We start from the raw sequence: 17187 nt of genomic DNA on the forward strand, positions 1-17187 counted from the left end.
TCAAGAGTACGTTCCTTAATGCCCCGTACCCATTTAGCCTATCCCGCCTCCCACAACCACTCCAGTAACCCTTTGTTTGTTCTCCATATTTAAGAGTCGCTTATGTTTTTGTCCCCGTCCCTGTTTTCGTATTATTTTTGCTTCCGTTCCTTTATGTTCATCTGTTTTGTATCTTAAAGTCCTCATGTGAGTGAAGTCACATGATACTTGTCTTATTCTGATTAATTTTGCTTGGCACGATACCCTCTAGTTCCATCCATGTAGCTACAAATGGCAAGATTTCATTCTTTTTGATTGCTGAGTAATACTCCATTGTACATGTAGACCACATCTTCTTTATCCATTCATCTGTTGATAGACATCTGGGCTCTTTCCATACTTTGGCTATTGTCAATAGCACTGCTATAAACATTGGAGTGCATGTGTCCCTTTGAAACAGCACACCTGTATCCCTTGGATAAATACCTAGTAGTGCAATTGCTGGGTCATAGGGCAGTTCTATTTTTAATTTTTTGAGGAACCTCCATACTGTTTCCCAGAGTGGCTGCACCACTTTGCATTCCCAGCAGCAGTACAAAAGAGATCCTCTTTCTCTGCATTCTCGCCAGCATCTGTTGTTGCCTGAGTTGTTGATTTTAGCCATTCTGATGGGTGTGAGATGGTACCTCATTGTGGTTTTGATCTGTATTTCCCTGTTGATGAGTGATGTTGAGCATCGTTTCATGTGTCTGTTTGCTGTCTGGATGTCTTCTTTGGAAAAGTGTCTGTTCATGGCTTTAGCCCATTTCTTCACTGGATTATTTGGTTTTTGGGTGTTGAGTTTGAGAAGTTCTTTATAGATTTTGGATACCAACCTTTTATCTGATATGTCGTTTTCAGATATCTTCTCCCATTCCATCCATTGCCTTTCAGTTTTGCTGATTGTTTCCTTTGCTGTACAGAAGCTTTTTATTTTGATGAGGTGCCAAAAGTTCATGTTTGCTTTTGTTTCCCTTGCCTCTGGAGATGTGTTGAGTAAGAAGTTGCTGCAGCCAAGGTCAGAGAGGTTCTTGCCTGCTTTCTCCTCAAGGATTTTGATGGCCTCCTGTCTTACATTTAGGTCTTTCATCCATTTTGAGTTTATGTTTGTGTATGGTGTAAGAAAGTGATCCAGGTTCATTTTTCTGCATGTCGCTGTCCAGTTTTCCCAGCACCATTTGCTAAAGAGACTACCTTTATTCCATTGAATATTCTTTCCTACTTTGTCAAAGATGAGTTGACCATATGTTTGTAGGTCCATTTCTGGGTTCTCTATTCTGTTCCATTGATCTGAGTGTCTGTGTTTGTGCCAGTACCATACTGTCTTGCTTATAGCTTTGTAATACTGCTTGAAGTCTGGGAGTGTGATGCCTCTAGCTTCAGTTTTCTTTTTCAGGATTGCTTTGGCTATTCAGGGTCTTTTCTGGGTACATACAAATTTCAGGATTGTTTGTTCTAGCTTTGTGAAAAATGCTGGTGTTATTTTGATAGGGATTGCATTGAATATGTAGATTGCTTTGGGTAGTACTGACACTTTAATAATATTTTTTTTTCCTATCTAGGAGCATGGAATATTTTTCCACTTTTTTGTGTCTTCTTCAATTTCTTTCATAAGCTTTCTGTAGTTTCCAGTGTATAGATTCTTCACCTCTTTGGTTAGATTATTCCTAGGTATTTTATGGTTATAGGTGCAATTGTAAATGGGATCAATTCCTTGATTTCTCTTTCTGTTGCTTCATGATTGGTGTACAGGAATGCAACTGACTTCTGTGCATTGATTTTATATCCTGCCACTTTGCTGAATTCCTGGACAAGTTCTAGTAGTTTTTTTCATAGAATCTTCTGGGTTTTCCATATAGAGTATCATATCATCTGGGAAAAGTGAAAGTTTGACCTCCTCCTGGCTGATTTGGATGCGTTTTATTTCTTTGTGTAGTCTAATTGCTGAGGCGAAGACTTCTAATACTATGTTGAATAATAGTGGCGAGAGTGGACGTCCCTTGTGTTCCTGACTTTATGGGGAAATCTCTCAGTTTTTCCCCATTGAGAATGATATTACCATTGGGTCTTTCATAAATGGCTTTTATGATCTCAAGGTATGATCCTTCTATCCCTACTTTCTTAAGGGTTTTTATCAAGAAAGGATGCTGTATTTTGTCAAATGCTTTCTCTGCTTCTATTGAGAGGATCATGTGGTTCTTTTTTTTTTTTTTTATGTTTTATTTATTTCTAGGAGAGAGAGAGACAGCGTGAGCAGGGGAGGGTCAGAGAGGGAGTCACAGACTGAAACAGGCTCCAGGCTCTGAGCTGGCAGTCAGCACAGAGCCCGACGCGGGGCTCCAACCCATGAACCGCGAGATCATGACCTAAGCGAAAGTCGGACGCTTAACCGACTAAGCCACCCAGGCGCCCCTGGATCATGTGGTTCTTGTCCTTTCTTTTATTGATGTGATGAATCACATTGATAGTTTTCCGTATATTGAACCAGCCCTGCTTGTCAGGTATCAATCCCACTTGGTCGTGGTGAATAATTTTCTTGATGTATTGTTGGATCCGGTTATCTGATACCTTGTTGCAATTTTGCATCCATGTTCATCAGGGAGATTGGTTATATAACGTTCTCATTTTTAATGGGGTCTTTGGTTTTGGAATCAAGGTAATGCTGGCTTCATAGAAGGAGTTTGGAAGTTTTCCTTCCATTTCTAATTTTTGGAAAAGCTTCAAGAGAATAGGTGCTAACTCTTCCTTAAATGTTTGGTAGAATTCCCCTGGAAAACCATCTGGCCCTGGACTCTTGTTTTTTGGGAGATTTTTGATTACTGATTCAATTTCTTTACTGGTTATGGGTCTGTTCAAATTTTCTATTTCTTTCTGTTTCAGTTTTGGTAGTTTATATGTTTCTAGGAATTTGTCCATTTCTTCCAGATTGCCCATTTTATTGGCATATAATTGCTCATAATATTTTCTAATTATTGTTTTTATTTCTGTTGTGTTGATTTGATCTCTCCTCTTTCATTCTTGATTTTATTTATATGAGTCCCTTCCTTTTTTTTTTTAAATCAAACTACTTAGGGGTTTATCCATTTTGTTAATGCTTTCAAAGAACCAGCTCCTGGTGTCATTAATCTGTTCTACTGTTTCTTTGGTTTCAATAGCATTGATTTCTGCTGTAATCTTTATTATTTCCTGTCTTCTGCTGGTTTTGGGTTTTATTTGCTGTTCTTATTCCAGTTCTTTGAGGTGTAAGGTTAGGTTGTGTATCTGAGATCTTTTTTCCTTCATTTGGAAGGCCTGGATTGCTCTATACTTCCCTCTTATGACTGCCTTTGCTGTGTCCCAGAGGTTTTCGGCTGTGGTATTATATTCATTGGCTTCCATGTACATTTTAATTTCCTCCTTAACTTCTTGGTTAGCCCATTCATTCTTTAGTAAGATGTTTTTTAGTCTCCAAGTATTTGTTATCTTTCCAAATTTATTCTTGTGGTTGATTTCGATTTTCATAGTGCTGTTGTCTGAAAAGATGCATGGTATGATCTCAATCTTTTTGTACTTGTTGAGGGCTGATTTATGTCCCAGTATGTGGTCTGTTCTGGAAAACGTTCCGCATGCACTGGAGAAGAATGTGTAAATTAATTGTGATTAACTGATTTATATATTTGAGTGCTTTCACATTTGGAGCATAAATGTTTACAATTGTTATGTCTTCTTGGTGGATAGACCCCTTAATTATGATATACTGCCCTCTTCACCTCTTGTTATAGTCTTTATTTTAAAATCTAGATTGTCTGATATAAGTATGGCTAGTCCAGCTTTCTTTTAGCAACATTAACACGATAGATGGTTCTCCATCCCTTTACTTTCAGTCTGAAGGTGTCTTTAGGCCTAAAGTGGGTCTCTTGTAAACAGCACATAGATGGATCTTGTTTTCTTTCTTTCTTTTTTTTTTTTTTCCTTAAATAGTTTATTGTCAAGTTGGTTTCCAGGATCTTGTTTTCTTATCCATTCTGTCTTTTGATTGGAGCATTTAGTCCATTGATGTTTAGAGTGAGTACTGAAAGATAGGACTTTATTGTCATTATGTCCCCTGCAGAGGTGGATTTTCTGGTGGTGTTCTCTGGTCCTTTCTAGTTTTTGTTGCTTTTGATCTTTTCCCCCCGCGCCCCCCCCCCCCGCATCTTTTCTCCATTCAGAGAGTCCTCCTTAAAATTTCTTGTAGGTCTGGTTTAGCGGTCACGAACTCCTTTAATTTTTGTCGGGAAACTTTTAGTCTCTCCTTCTATTTTGAATGACAGCTTTGCTGGATAACAAATTCTCGCCTGTATACTTTTCCAATTCAGCAGATAGAATATATCCTGCCGCTCTTTTCTGGCCTGCCAAGTTTCTGTGGATAGGTCTGCTGCAAACCTGATCTGTCTTCCTTTGTAGGTTAAGGACTTTTTTTCCCCATGCTTTCAAGATTCTTTACTTGCCTGAGTATTCTGTGAATTTGACAATGATATGCCTTGTTGATTGTTGGTTTTTGTTGAATCTTTGGGAGTCCTCTGTGCTGCCTGGATTTTGATGTCTGTGTCTTTCCCCAGGTTAGGAAAGTTTTCCGCTATGATTTACTCACATAACCTTTCTACCCCTTTTTCTCTCTTCATGATCCTGATGTTTTCCTTTTTAATGAGTCACTGATTTCTCTTATTCTTAAATAGTGCTCTTTTGCTTTACTCTCCCTCTTTTTTTCTGCTTCATTATTTCCATAAGTTTGTCCTCTGTATCACTGATTCACTTCTCTGCCTCATCCATCCTTGCCACTGTGGCATCCATTCAAGATTGCAGCTCAGTTATAGCATTTTTTATTTCATCCTGACTAGTTTTACTTCTTTTATCTCCATAGAGAGGGATTCTAATCTGTTTTTGACCCCAGCTTGTATTCTTATCGTCGTGATTCTAAATTTTGGTTTAGACATCTTGCTTGTATCTGTGTTGATTAAGTCCCTGGCTGTTGTTTCTTCCTGCTCTTTCTTTTGGAGCGAATTCCTTGGTTTCGTCATTTTGAAGGAAGAGAAGGAATTAACAAAATAATAATAATTTTTTTAATTAAAAAATTGAAAACAACACATGCATACAAAGAAAAATCAAATAAATGATTCTAGATCCTAGGTATGCTTTGGTCTGGTTATTTAAAAGGAGCTTGATTGAATAGAGAAAAACGGGGAAAATTAAAATTAAAAAAATTAAAACAGCAAACGCACACAGAAAATCAAATAAATGATGCTAGATCCTAGGTGTATTTTGGTCTGGTTATTGAAAGGAGCTTGATTGATTAGAGAGAAAAAAGGGAAAAAAATTTTTAATTAAAAAATTAAAAACAACACACACATACACACACACAAAATCAAATAAGTAATGCTAGATCCTAGGTGTGTTTTGGTTTGGTTATTGAAAAGAGCTTGATTAATGAGAAAAAAAGGAAAAAATTAAAATTAAATAATTAAAGACAACACACACACAAAATCAAAATAAGTGATGCTAGGTCCTAGGTGTGTTTTGGTCTGGTTATTGAAAGGGACTTAATTGATTAGAGAAAAAGGGAAAAAGAAAAGGAAAAAGAAAGAAACAAACATACAAAAGCCAAAAAACAGAAAGAAAGGTTTGAAAGTTTGAGAAAATGAATGCAGTGAAACAGAATAACTTGAAATGATGGAATTAAAATCGAATTTTAAAAATGTACAAAAAAGTAAAAAATCTGGTCCAAAAAAGACAAATATTTTTAATATAAATTGAAAATAAAAACAAATTTTTTATTTTTCTGTATTCAAGTAAAAGAAAAGAAATGAAAAAGAAGGAAAAAAAGAAAATTGAATAGATGGGCCAGTGAACAGACTGAAATACGATTGATATTACATTGTTTTCCTCTAGAAGTCAAACTATGAAGCACTTTATAGTCGGTAAATCAAGCAGGTGGAGACATTTGTGGTGTTCCTGAAGAGTGAGATTGGCCCAGTTGGGCGGGGCTTAGTGTAATGGCTCTGTTCTCTAGATGGCACCATTTAGCTTACTGGGGTGGATTGTTGTGGCGCCTGTAGGTGTGTATGCACATGCGCAGGCAGGGTAAAAATGGCATCACCTAGGTACCCAGTGTAGTATCAGAACTCTGTGCTCTCCCCGACCAGGAATTGCACACCCATCCTTTGTCTTCAATTTCAGCCTACTCCCTGCTTTTTCACTGTCCATAACCATGCTGTCAGGTTGCCAGGTGGCACCTTGCTCCTGAGTTTTATCTGAAATGCAGCTGTGTTTCCCAGCCCTTCACTTCTGAGGGACTAGTTTTGATCTGCTCAGATCGTCTCATCAAGCAGTGGCTGGGTGCCAGCCACACCCAGGAACACTAGCAAGACCTTGCTGCTGCCAATGTCTAGAGACGCAGCTGAGTGCCAGCCTGCCCCAGAAAAAGCTCATGCAGTTGTGTAGCAGCAGCGTTTCCAGGATGATGGAAAATCTCATGTGGCCCGAGGACCTTCCAGACCTACTCTTCTCTTGGGAATTTGCCCTTCCTACCAGAGCACCACTAGGTATTCGAGCTGTGGAGTTTCAGACTCTGCGCTCCCCCTGTCTATAGAGTCTTAATGGAATTTGAACCCTCTTCTTTCTCCTTTCTTCCTGTTAAGTTTAGTCCCTGTAGCTGTTTCCACCTTTTTTCCACTTTCTCTCCAGCTGCTTTTTTGGGGGGTGCTTTTCCCATACTCTCCCCTCGTCTCTTTCCTCTGTCCGCAAGCAAAAATAGCTTCCTGCTCTCTGGGCTTACTCTCTCCCCCAGTTCACCTCTCCGTGCCATGTACCTGCTGAGTTCTGTAGTTCAGGTTGTGCAGATTGTTGTGTTAATCCTCAAATCGGTTTTCTAGGTGTGCAGGATGGTTTAGTGTTGATCTGGCTGTATTTCATGTTAGCAAGACAGAAAAAAGACTTCCATGCTGTTGCCATCTTGGCTTCTCCCTATAGCTAACTTTTAAAGTGAAAAAAATTTCAGAAACTTATCAGTAGAAAAATTTTGTTCTTTTTGTCTCTTAATATTTTTTCATTTTCCATTAAAAATTTCATGTTACTGACATTCTGAATTGGGATTAGAAACCTTATAATGATTATCAATGTAATGATATTTCCTTTTTTCTGAAATTAAGTTCCTGCATAAAATTCATGAGGAAGTGTAGTTGGATCTTCTTTTAGGAATACATAAGTAATGCCAAAGTATTTATTTTGTATAAAGCATGTCTTTTTTTTAAGTTTATTTATTTTGAGAGAGAGCGTGTGCATATATATGTGAGTGGGGGAGGAGCAGAGAGAGAGCAAGAGAGAGAGAGCAAGAGAGCGAGAGCGCGCACGCACGAGAGAGAGAGAGAGAGAGAGAGAGAGAGAGAGAGACTCCCAAGCAGGGTCTGCACTGTTAGTATGGAACCTGACATGGGGCTTGAACCTACAAACCTTGAGATCATGACCTGAGTTGAAATCAAGAGCCAAGTGCTTAACCGACTGAGCCACCCAGGTGCCCTGGTTTTGTATAAAGCGTGTTTTAAAATAAAATTTGGTAGGTAGCCTTGACTAAGGAACCATTAACTATGCATGTCAAGTAACTTTTAAACTAATAAAGATTTAAAATTTTTTAGTTTAATAATATTTTCCAGTATAATAATATAACAGCTTTTTACACAGGGTAAAACCATAATCTCCATTTTTGTCTTCAAAACTTTTTTTTTCTCTTTCAAGTTTTTACTTAAATTCTTTAAATTCCAGTTAGTTAACATACAGTGTAATACTAGTTTCGGGTGTAGAATTTAGTGACTCATCACTTACCTACAACACTTAGTGCTCATCACAGGTGCCCTCCTTAATACCTAATCACTCATTTAGCCCATCTCCCATCCACCTCCCTCCATCAACCCTCAGTTTGTTCTCTATAGTTAAATGTGTGTTTTATGGTTTGCCTCCTTTTTTCCCCCTCTGTGTTCATCTGTTTTGTTTCCTCAGTTCACATATGAGTGAAATCATATTGTATTTTCCTTTAACTGACTTATTTTGCTGAGCATAATACACTCTACCTCCATCCACATCGGTGCAAATGGCAAGATTTCATTATCTTTGCTGGCTGAGTAATACTCCATTGCATATGTATATACCAGATCTCCTTTATTCATCAGTCCATGGATATTTGGACTCTTTCCATAGTTTGGCTGTTGTTTATAATGCTGCTTTAAACATAAGAGTGTATGTACCCCTTCAAATCTGTATTTTTGTATTCTTTGGGTAAATACTCAGTAGTACAAATGCTGGGTTGTAGGATAGCTCTATTTTTACCTTTTTGAAGAGCCTCTATACTGTTTTCAAGAGTGGCTGCCCCAGTTGCATTCCCATCAAAAGTGTAAAAGGGTTCCTTTTTCTCTGCATCCTCCCTAACATCTGTTGTTTACCTATGGTGTTACTTTTAGCCATTCTGACCAGTGTGAGGTGGTATCTCATTGTGGTTTTGATTTATGTTTCCCTGATGATGAGTGATGTTGAGCATAAAAACGACTCTCATATAGGAGTACCTAGGTGGCCCAGTTGATGGAGTGTCAGACTTCTGATTTCAGCTCAGGTCATAATCCCAGGTTGTCATATCAAACCCCACATCAGGCTCTGCTGAGTGTGCAACCTGCTTAAGATTCTCCTCCCCCCGCCTTCTCTTTTTTCTCTCTCTTCCCTCTCTCTCTCTGCCCCCAGCTCTGCCCTCTCTCTTGCTTGCTTTCTCTCTCTCCCTCTACCAGTAAGTCAAGTGTTCATTAAACTCTGATTGGGAGTACATGTATATGTTTATACATACTTTTCTGTGTGGCTAAAATATGTCAGTGCTTCATAGCGGGTGGGTTTTGTTGTTCAGAGTTTTATACCTTTTGGAAGTTACTACTGTCTTTTGAAATACCTTTTTGAAAATTTGCTTGCCCTTTGCAAAGGTCACAGGATTTACTGAGTATTTTTAATATATTAGACCATGGACTGATTCTGTAATACCTGATTTTTGAAAATTTATACAGCCTAGGCTACTTCCCTAATCTGTCTTTTCCAGATAAAGAAAAAAATTGCCAACACATAAGAATGTATATGTTTCAAAGTTTATGTGAATACTTTATATTTTATTTTTCACATTGATAGAGTGAGGAAATTATTATAGTCTCTATCCTTCATTTTGCAGTTTAAGCCCAATATTCTTTTTTCGTACTGCTTGTCCCTAATTATTCCTTATAATAAAACATAGATTACTTTGGAGTTTCACTAGTCAAATGCATAGCATTCTTTTATTCTCCCTTTTTAAATTTTAGAGCTGAACGACAAAGGAATGAAGCACTATATAATGCTGAAGAGCTGAGTAAAGCTTTCCAACATTATAAAGAAAAAGTAGCTGAAAAACTAGAAAAGGTAAAAAGCAGTTGTGCAGATTGCTTTTTTGTTACTGCCCATATTCTAAAAGTAAAAGTGGACATAAATAGAATATATTTGTTTATAGTTAAAGCAGGGAGCAATTTTTATGACCTTGTAATAAAATCATTGGAATAAAAAATTGTAAATATTGGCTTAGGCTGGTGTTCTAATCTTCTTGTAATGAGCAGAAACTTTTGTATCAAAGTGGGAAAAGAATGGAGGCAAGGAGAAGAACAAATTAAAGAAAAAGAAAAGAATATGAAGAAAGATGAGGTGAGTGAACGGAGTTTGGAGCTATAGAAGTAGAAGCAGAAAATCCGTTCCTATCACTTCCATGAAGATGAAGACAGAGTAGACTGTATAGCCTTCAGTTGGTCTCCCTGGACCTGCCACCCTGAGAGAGTCTTACTCCTCCCTCTCAGAGGGAAAATCCCTTTAAAAGATTCTGCGGCCTTATTACATTCACTAAACATTTTTTTTTTTCAAATGTTTTATTTATTTCTAGGAGAGAGAGAGAGAGACAGCGTGAGCAGGGGAGGGTCAGAGAGAGAGGGAGTCACAGACTGAAACAGGCTCCAGGCTCTGAGCTGGCAGTCAGCACAGAGCCCGACGCGGGGCTCGAACCCACGAACCGCGAGATCATGACCTAAGCAAAAGTCGGACACTTAACCGACTAAGCCACCTAGGCGCCCCTCACTAAACATTTTCAAGTCATAGGGATAAAAAACCTGTTTGGAGGAAGGCCACGTGTTGAGTATTCAGACATTGAGCTCAGAAGAGAGGTCTGGTTGATAGATACTAACATGAGAGACTTCCGTCTTGAGATAGTAATTGAAAAAGAGAAAGTTAATGCTTCTGTTCAAAGAAAAGTAGAAGGGTAGAAGAGATACTATTATTAAAAGTTTAGTAAAAAAGAACTACCATAAAATTTCACTTATATGTGGAATCTAAAAGGTAAACAACAGACCCATAAATACAGAGAATTGATGGCTGACAGAAGGGAAGAGGTTGGAGGTTGGGTGAAATTGCTGAAGGGAAATGGGACATACAAGCTTCCAGTTACAGAATGTCTAAGTCACAGGGATGAAAGGTACAGCATAGGGAATATAGTCAGTTGTACTGTGATAGTATGTGTGGCGTCAGATGATAGTAGCTACACTTGTGGTGAGCACAGCATAATGCATAGTGTTGCTGAAGCACTGTATTGCGCACCTGAAACTAATGTACCATTGTATGTCAACTATAATTCAAGAAAAATTCTTAAATCAGAATCCCATTAGATACTGGTTTTAAGTGTAAATCAGATCACCGTTTTGAAGGCCTTGGAGAAGATCCCTGTGGGAATGAAATTTTGTAGGAGGGATTTTTAAAAAGGTAATTTATAGGGGGAGATAGAATACCTAATGGGGGTAATATACTCAGGAGGAGGGAGGACTTTATAGGGAAAAGAGAAAGTTAAGATGATTTTTTCACCCTTTAGTCTCCTTAGGACTATCAGTTTCAAACCACACTCAGCAGAATCCTCCGGTTACGTAGATGTAACAGAGGCAGATCTGCCAGTTCCAACATCCCACCGCTCCCACTTGAGTGCTTGACTTTTACCTGTTTTAGATTTGGACTGTGATTTCAGTGGGAGTATCCTATGGCTAAAATTTCAAAAATTATTTCTCCAGAACATTTGCAGCATAGTTAGCCTTTAGTTAACTTCATGCCGCATCCCTACATGAACTGCTTGCTTTGCCCTATGAGGCCAGAACACTTCCTTTCGGGTTGGCAAATCTGTCATAGGCTCTCAACCATTTCCAGACACATGGTAGCATCCCTTTCCCCGTCCTTTGTTAGTGCCCAGAAAGTTCACTTTGCTCTTTTCAGTACAAGGCCGAGGACTAAAACGTGTGAAATACTTAATCTACTCTCTTGCTTATTTCTGAAATCACTACTTTTTAGTTTGAAACATCTAAGATTTATGACCACGGTAGTATGTCCACTTAAAACAAATTATTGTTTTAGGTTCAAGTTGAAGAAGAAATATTAGAGAAAAATTTAATTAGCTGTGAAAAAGAAAATAAAAGACTGCAGGAAAAGTGTGGTGTATATAAAAGTGACCTTGAAATTCTGAAAGAGAAATTAAGGTACAGTATCTTGTTGCAGAAAAAGGAGTTTTGTGTGAAATGGAGAAAGAACTGAAACATTTTAAAATAGAATATTTTGTATATTGTAATTATGGCCTTAAATTACGTGGAAAGCTAGGTTTCATGACTGAAATTGTTTTCTGGGTATAATGTTAGGATTTTTAATGAATAAAATGTGTTGATGTTAATATACTTGTAAACAGAGTGATACGATCAACATATTTGCTTTGCGTATATTTAGAGAAAATGAACACAGACATGATGTTCTTGTAGTGTGACAACATTAGTTGGTTAGTCAAATATGTGTTCTTCAAATCATGAAAAATCACCTCATCTAACTTTCTCATTTCAGAGGAGTTAAAAGTGCAAAAAAGGAAACTGAACTCACTGTGATGTATATCAGTATTTCATTTTTATAATTGAGTATTATTCCATTATATGGATATAACCACGTTTTATTTATCTATTCACCAACAGTTCTAAAGATTACATTGTTCTGATATTTGACATGTTTATTCAAGGATATATATATGAAATATGAAAATATTACTGCCTAATAATCTGTTAATGGTTGATTACTATCTTTTAGAGTTGTGGCTCTTAGTTCATGATTTTTCCTTATATAACCTAAAACTTTCTTGAAGTTACAATATGTTACATTAGGACGTGGCAGTTAGATCTCCTGTCTTATACTTTTATAAAGGGAACACAAGTGCTTCAAAGATAATGGAGTTATCCTGCCTTCCTACTTACTGTGAGACACTGGGAAGGTGTTACAACCTTTATATACCTTGGTTTCCTTCTCTATAAACAGTGATAATCATGCTACCTACATAAAGTTGTGAGTGCCTGGAATACAGAAAGTAGGCACTCAGTAAATGTGAAAGGGCATTATATTTCAAAATTAAAGCTTTAAAATATTTTCTGTTTTGAAAATTTTTAAATTTTTTAAATTATTTTTTTAATATGATTTATTGTCAAGTTGGCTAACATACAGTATATACAGTGTGCTCTTGGTTTGGGGAGTAGATTCCCATGATTCATTGCGTACATACAACACCCAGTGCTCATCGCAACAAGTGCCTTCTTTAATGCCCATCACCCATTTCCCTCTCACTTACGCCCCCACTTTAAAATATTTTAAGGGGCGCCTGGGTGGCTTAGTCGGTTAAGCGTCCGACTTTCGCTTAGGTCATGATCTCGCGGTTCGTGGGTTCGAGCCCCGCGTCGGGCTCTGTGCTGACTGCCAGTTCACAGCCTGGAGCCTGTTTCAGTCTGTGACTCCCTCTCTCTGACCCTCCCCTGCTCACGCTGTCTTTCTCTCTGTCTCCTAGAAATAAATAAAACATTAAAAAATAAATAAATAAATAAATAATAAAATAAAATATTTTAAAAGTGAGATTAACTAAATCAGATTTTCTGAAATGAATGTATATTTTGTTTTCATTTTTATACTTTTTTTCCATAGGCAGTTAAAAGAAGAAAATAACAATGGAAAAGAAAAATTAAGGATCATGGCAGTGAAAAATTCAGAAGTTATGGCACAACTAACTGAATCTAAACAAAGTATTCTGAAGCTAGAGAGTGAGTTAGAGGACAAAGACGAAGTACTTAGAGAAAAATTTTCTCTAATGAATGAAAACCGAGAATTAAAGGTCCGTGTTGCAGCACAGAATGAGCGACTGGATTTGTGTCAGCAAGAAATAGAGAGTTCAAGGGTGGAACTGAGAAGTCTGGAGAAAGTTATGTCCCAGTTGCCAGTAAGTATGGAAACTTTTACTGAAATGTTTTATAAGAGATCATCATTTTCTGGTTGTTTTATTAGCTTTTACTTTATATGGTTTTTTTTTTTTTAACGTAGCTATATTCTTAGTCATGAATTTCTTTTCTACCTAATCCCTTTTTTTTTTCTGCTCCTGCCCTTTCTTAGTCTCTCAGACGTATATATGAGTATGTAAGAATGTAAAAATGGCACAGGATGTTTTAAAAAACTGCTTTTTAAAAAAAAAAAAAAAACCTTTTTTTTAAAAAACCGCAATCTAGTTTTCAAACATTTTTATCATTCAGAAGATCCCTATACCACACTCACCCCTAGGGAACCACTAATGTATTTTCTGCCTCTAGAGATTTATCTTTTTTGGATATTTCATGTAAATGAAATTATACAATATATGGTGTTTTGCATTCTAAAAAGTTTTGAGGATCATTCATTGTGATATGTATCAGTACTCCATATCTTTTTATTGTTGAATATTATTCACTTGTATGGCTATTGCACATCTTATTTAACCGTTCACCAGTAAAGTAGATAGACATTTGGGTTGCTTCCATGTTTGGACTGTTACGAACAATACTGCTACGAATATTTGCATACAAGTCTCTGTGGACATTCTTTCATTTCTCATGAGTAGATATCTAGGAATGGAATTGCTGGGTCATATGGTAAAGTTATACTGAACTGTTTTCCAAAGTTGCTGTACCATTTTACATTCATACCAGGAATGTACGAGGGTTCCTGTTTTTCTACAACCTAGCCAACATTTGTTATTGTCTGTCTTTTAGATTGTAGCCATCTTAGTGAGTGTGAAGTGGTATCACATTGTGGGTTTTTTTGTTTTTTTGTTTTTTTGTTTTTTACAAATAGTTTATTGTCAAATTAGTTTCTACATAACACTCAGTGCTCATCCCCAAAGTGCCCTCCTTCATGCCCATCCCCCCCTCCCCCCCACATCCATCAGTCCTCAGTTTTTGTCAGCATTCAAGAGTCTCTCATGGTTTGCCTCTCTCCCTTTCCCCCACCATTTCCGCCCTTCTTCTCCCCCTTGGTCCTCCGTCAAGTTCCTCCTAATCCTCCTATACGTGCAAACATATGGTATTTGTCCTTCTCTGCCTGACTTATTTCGCTCAGCATAACACCCTCAAGGTCCATCCATGTTGCTACACATGGCCAGATTTCATTGTTTCTCATTGCCATGTAGTATTCCATGGTATAGATAAACCACATCTTCTTGATCCATTCGTCTGTTGATGGACACTTAGGCTCTTTCCATGTTTTAGCTATTGTGGAGAGTGCTGCTATGAACATTGGGGTACATGTGCTCCTATGCCTCAGCATTTCTGTATCCCTTGGGTAAATTCCTAGCAGTGCTATTGCTGGGTCATAAGGGAGTTCTATTGTTAGTTTCCTGAGGAACCTCCACACTGTTTTCCAGAGGGGCTGTACCAGTCACATTGTGGGTTTTTAAAAAAAGTTTTTTTTAACGTTTATTTATTTTTGAGAGACACAGACAGAGAGTGAGTGGGGGGTGGGATGGGGCAGAGAGAGAGGGAGACACAGAATCCGAAGCAGGCTTCACACAAAGCAGGCTCCAGCGCAGAGCCTGACATGGGGCTTGAGCCCATGAACCACAAGACCATGACCTGAGCTGAAGTCGGCTGCTTAACTGACTGAGCCACCCAGGTGCCCCACATTGTGGTTTTAATTTACATTGTTCTAATGACTAATAATGTGGAGCAACTTTTCATGTACTTATTAAAATGTTTTTATGGTAGCAGATGGCCCTCATTTCTTTCAGTTACGTATATGACCATATGTAAAAGTGAGATTAGAAACAAGGTAAGTATAACTATGTCAGAAATCTGTTATTGATAACTGTAAAATAAAGATGAGATTGGGAGAAAACTATATAAATGTGCCATGGCTGGTTTCAGATATATATATATTTTTTAATTTTAAGTTTATTTATTTTGAGAGAGAAAGAGAAAATACAAGTGGAGGAGGGTCAGAGAGAAGGAGAGATGGAATCCCCAACAGGCTCCGCGCCATCAGCTCAGAGCTTGATGCGGTGCTTAAACTCACGAATGGTTGGATCCCAGCCAAGATCAGGAATCGGACTCCTAACCAACTGTGGCACCTAGGATGCCCCGGTTTCAAATATATTTGAATGGGTGGTAGACTTACCAATTTTATTTTATTTATTTGTTTTTTTGCTTACCTATTTTATTTTATTTTTAAAAGTATAGCTAAAGTATTTTGGGAAATGCTATATGTGCCTGTATTGTTTTTCACATACTGTATTGTGTGATATCTCCATAATGATTTATGTAATGCAGGTTTATTTTAACTATTGTGATTCTCCTGTTATCTCAGTATTTCATAATGTATTTATATATTTATCCTATTGACGAACATTAGGTTGTTTCTGTTAAATTCACACAATTTTTCAAAATTGGAATTCTGAATAAAACAATTGCATCATAAATATTATAACTGTATATATGTCTCTTTTTAAATTTGCAGTTGAGAAAGGAAACATTTGGCTTTAAATCATCTCTTTCTAAGCACCAGATGAGTAATTTGTCAAACAAGGAAGATAATTACATTCACTGCTGTGAGGCAAATAAAATGCTGATTTCAGAATTGAGGTATGGTTTTCAGATGCTGAAGCTGTAGCAAATACAAGGTTTATTTTTTAATTGGTAATTAAATTAAAATCCCTAATTGAGAAGATGAAAAATATACAGAAAAGTTCAGCGAGTATTATAACAAACGTCTGTGATTCCACAACTAAGAATTCATTCTTAATATTCTGTGATATTGTTTTCAAATGTGTTTAAGTAAAACATAGACCATTACAGGGTGGATAATACCTCACTGATCATTCTCACTAGTCTCAATTCTCCTCTTAAGTATCCACCATCATAAATTCGGTACGTATTCTTCAGTCCATTTTGTATATGTTTACATTCACACATACATGCAAAATATATATGCTTATGATGTTTGTAATTTTGCTTCTTTACTCTGCATTACTTTTTAAATTCATACATGATGAGGTAGGTAGGTAGAGTGACAGATCAATGGGTAGATTAATGTAGGTAGTTTTAATAGCTGTATAGGAGTCTGTCCTAGAAGTGTGTCACCACTTATTGATAGTACCTTGTTTGTAGTTTTCTTATGTTACAAACAGTGCTGCAAAGTACATACCTTTATTTGTTTCCTTATACAATATGCTAGAGTTTCTCTAGTGTATATTCCTAAAAGTGAAATTGCTAGGTTATAGCTAGGTCATTTTTACTTTCACTAGGTACTATCAAGTTTTTAAAGTAGCTGCACCTGTTTACATTCCCATCCGTGGTATGTAAGAATTCCTACATCCTGCCCAATAGTTAACTAATATCAGAGTTAAAATTTTTGCCAACTTGAAAGGTAAAAATTGTATGAGATATTTATATAGGTCTTTCTAATAGTTTTTGTTGTATTTTATTTTATTCCAGGATTAAACTTGCAATAAAGGAGGCAGAAATTCAAAAGCTTCAGGCAAACCTGGCCGCAAATCAATTATCTCAGAATCTTATTGCTTGTAATAACAAACAAGAAAGTGGCAAATTAAATAGTGTAGAGATGGAACCGGTAAAACTAGGAAGTAGTCAATTAGGTGAGTATATTAAATTGAATTCTTTAATTCAAAGTTGTTTATGATAGTTTTTTAGAGGAATGGATTGTCAGATGTTTAGTTGGTATCATCAGTAATCTGTTATTACTAGTTACGAGTTGGTAAGACAGCAAGAATTTCAAAATTGTTGAACTTTGCATTAT

At 37.0% G+C, this 17187-nt stretch overlaps 1 protein-coding gene across 3 annotated transcripts in view; it reads left to right on the plus strand.

The window, feature by feature from the left end:
* Positions 1 to 17187, plus strand: part of CCDC18 (coiled-coil domain containing 18) — a 137057-nt gene that overhangs the window by 13093 nt on the left and 106777 nt on the right. For all 3 annotated transcript variants that reach the window (XM_039236484.1, XM_039236482.1, XM_039236483.1), the window contains exons 8-12: positions 9357 to 9453; positions 11467 to 11588; positions 13057 to 13348; positions 15889 to 16013; positions 16866 to 17026. In XM_039236484.1, the coding sequence (XP_039092415.1) occupies positions 9357 to 9453; positions 11467 to 11588; positions 13057 to 13348; positions 15889 to 16013; positions 16866 to 17026 (797 nt within the window). The remainder of the gene's footprint in view (positions 1 to 9356; positions 9454 to 11466; positions 11589 to 13056; positions 13349 to 15888; positions 16014 to 16865; positions 17027 to 17187) is intronic.

Source organism: Hyaena hyaena, unplaced genomic scaffold, assembly GCF_003009895.1.
Source record: "Hyaena hyaena isolate Hyena2069 unplaced genomic scaffold, ASM300989v1 scaffold_111, whole genome shotgun sequence".
Classification (NCBI taxonomy): Eukaryota; Metazoa; Chordata; class Mammalia; order Carnivora; family Hyaenidae; genus Hyaena; species Hyaena hyaena.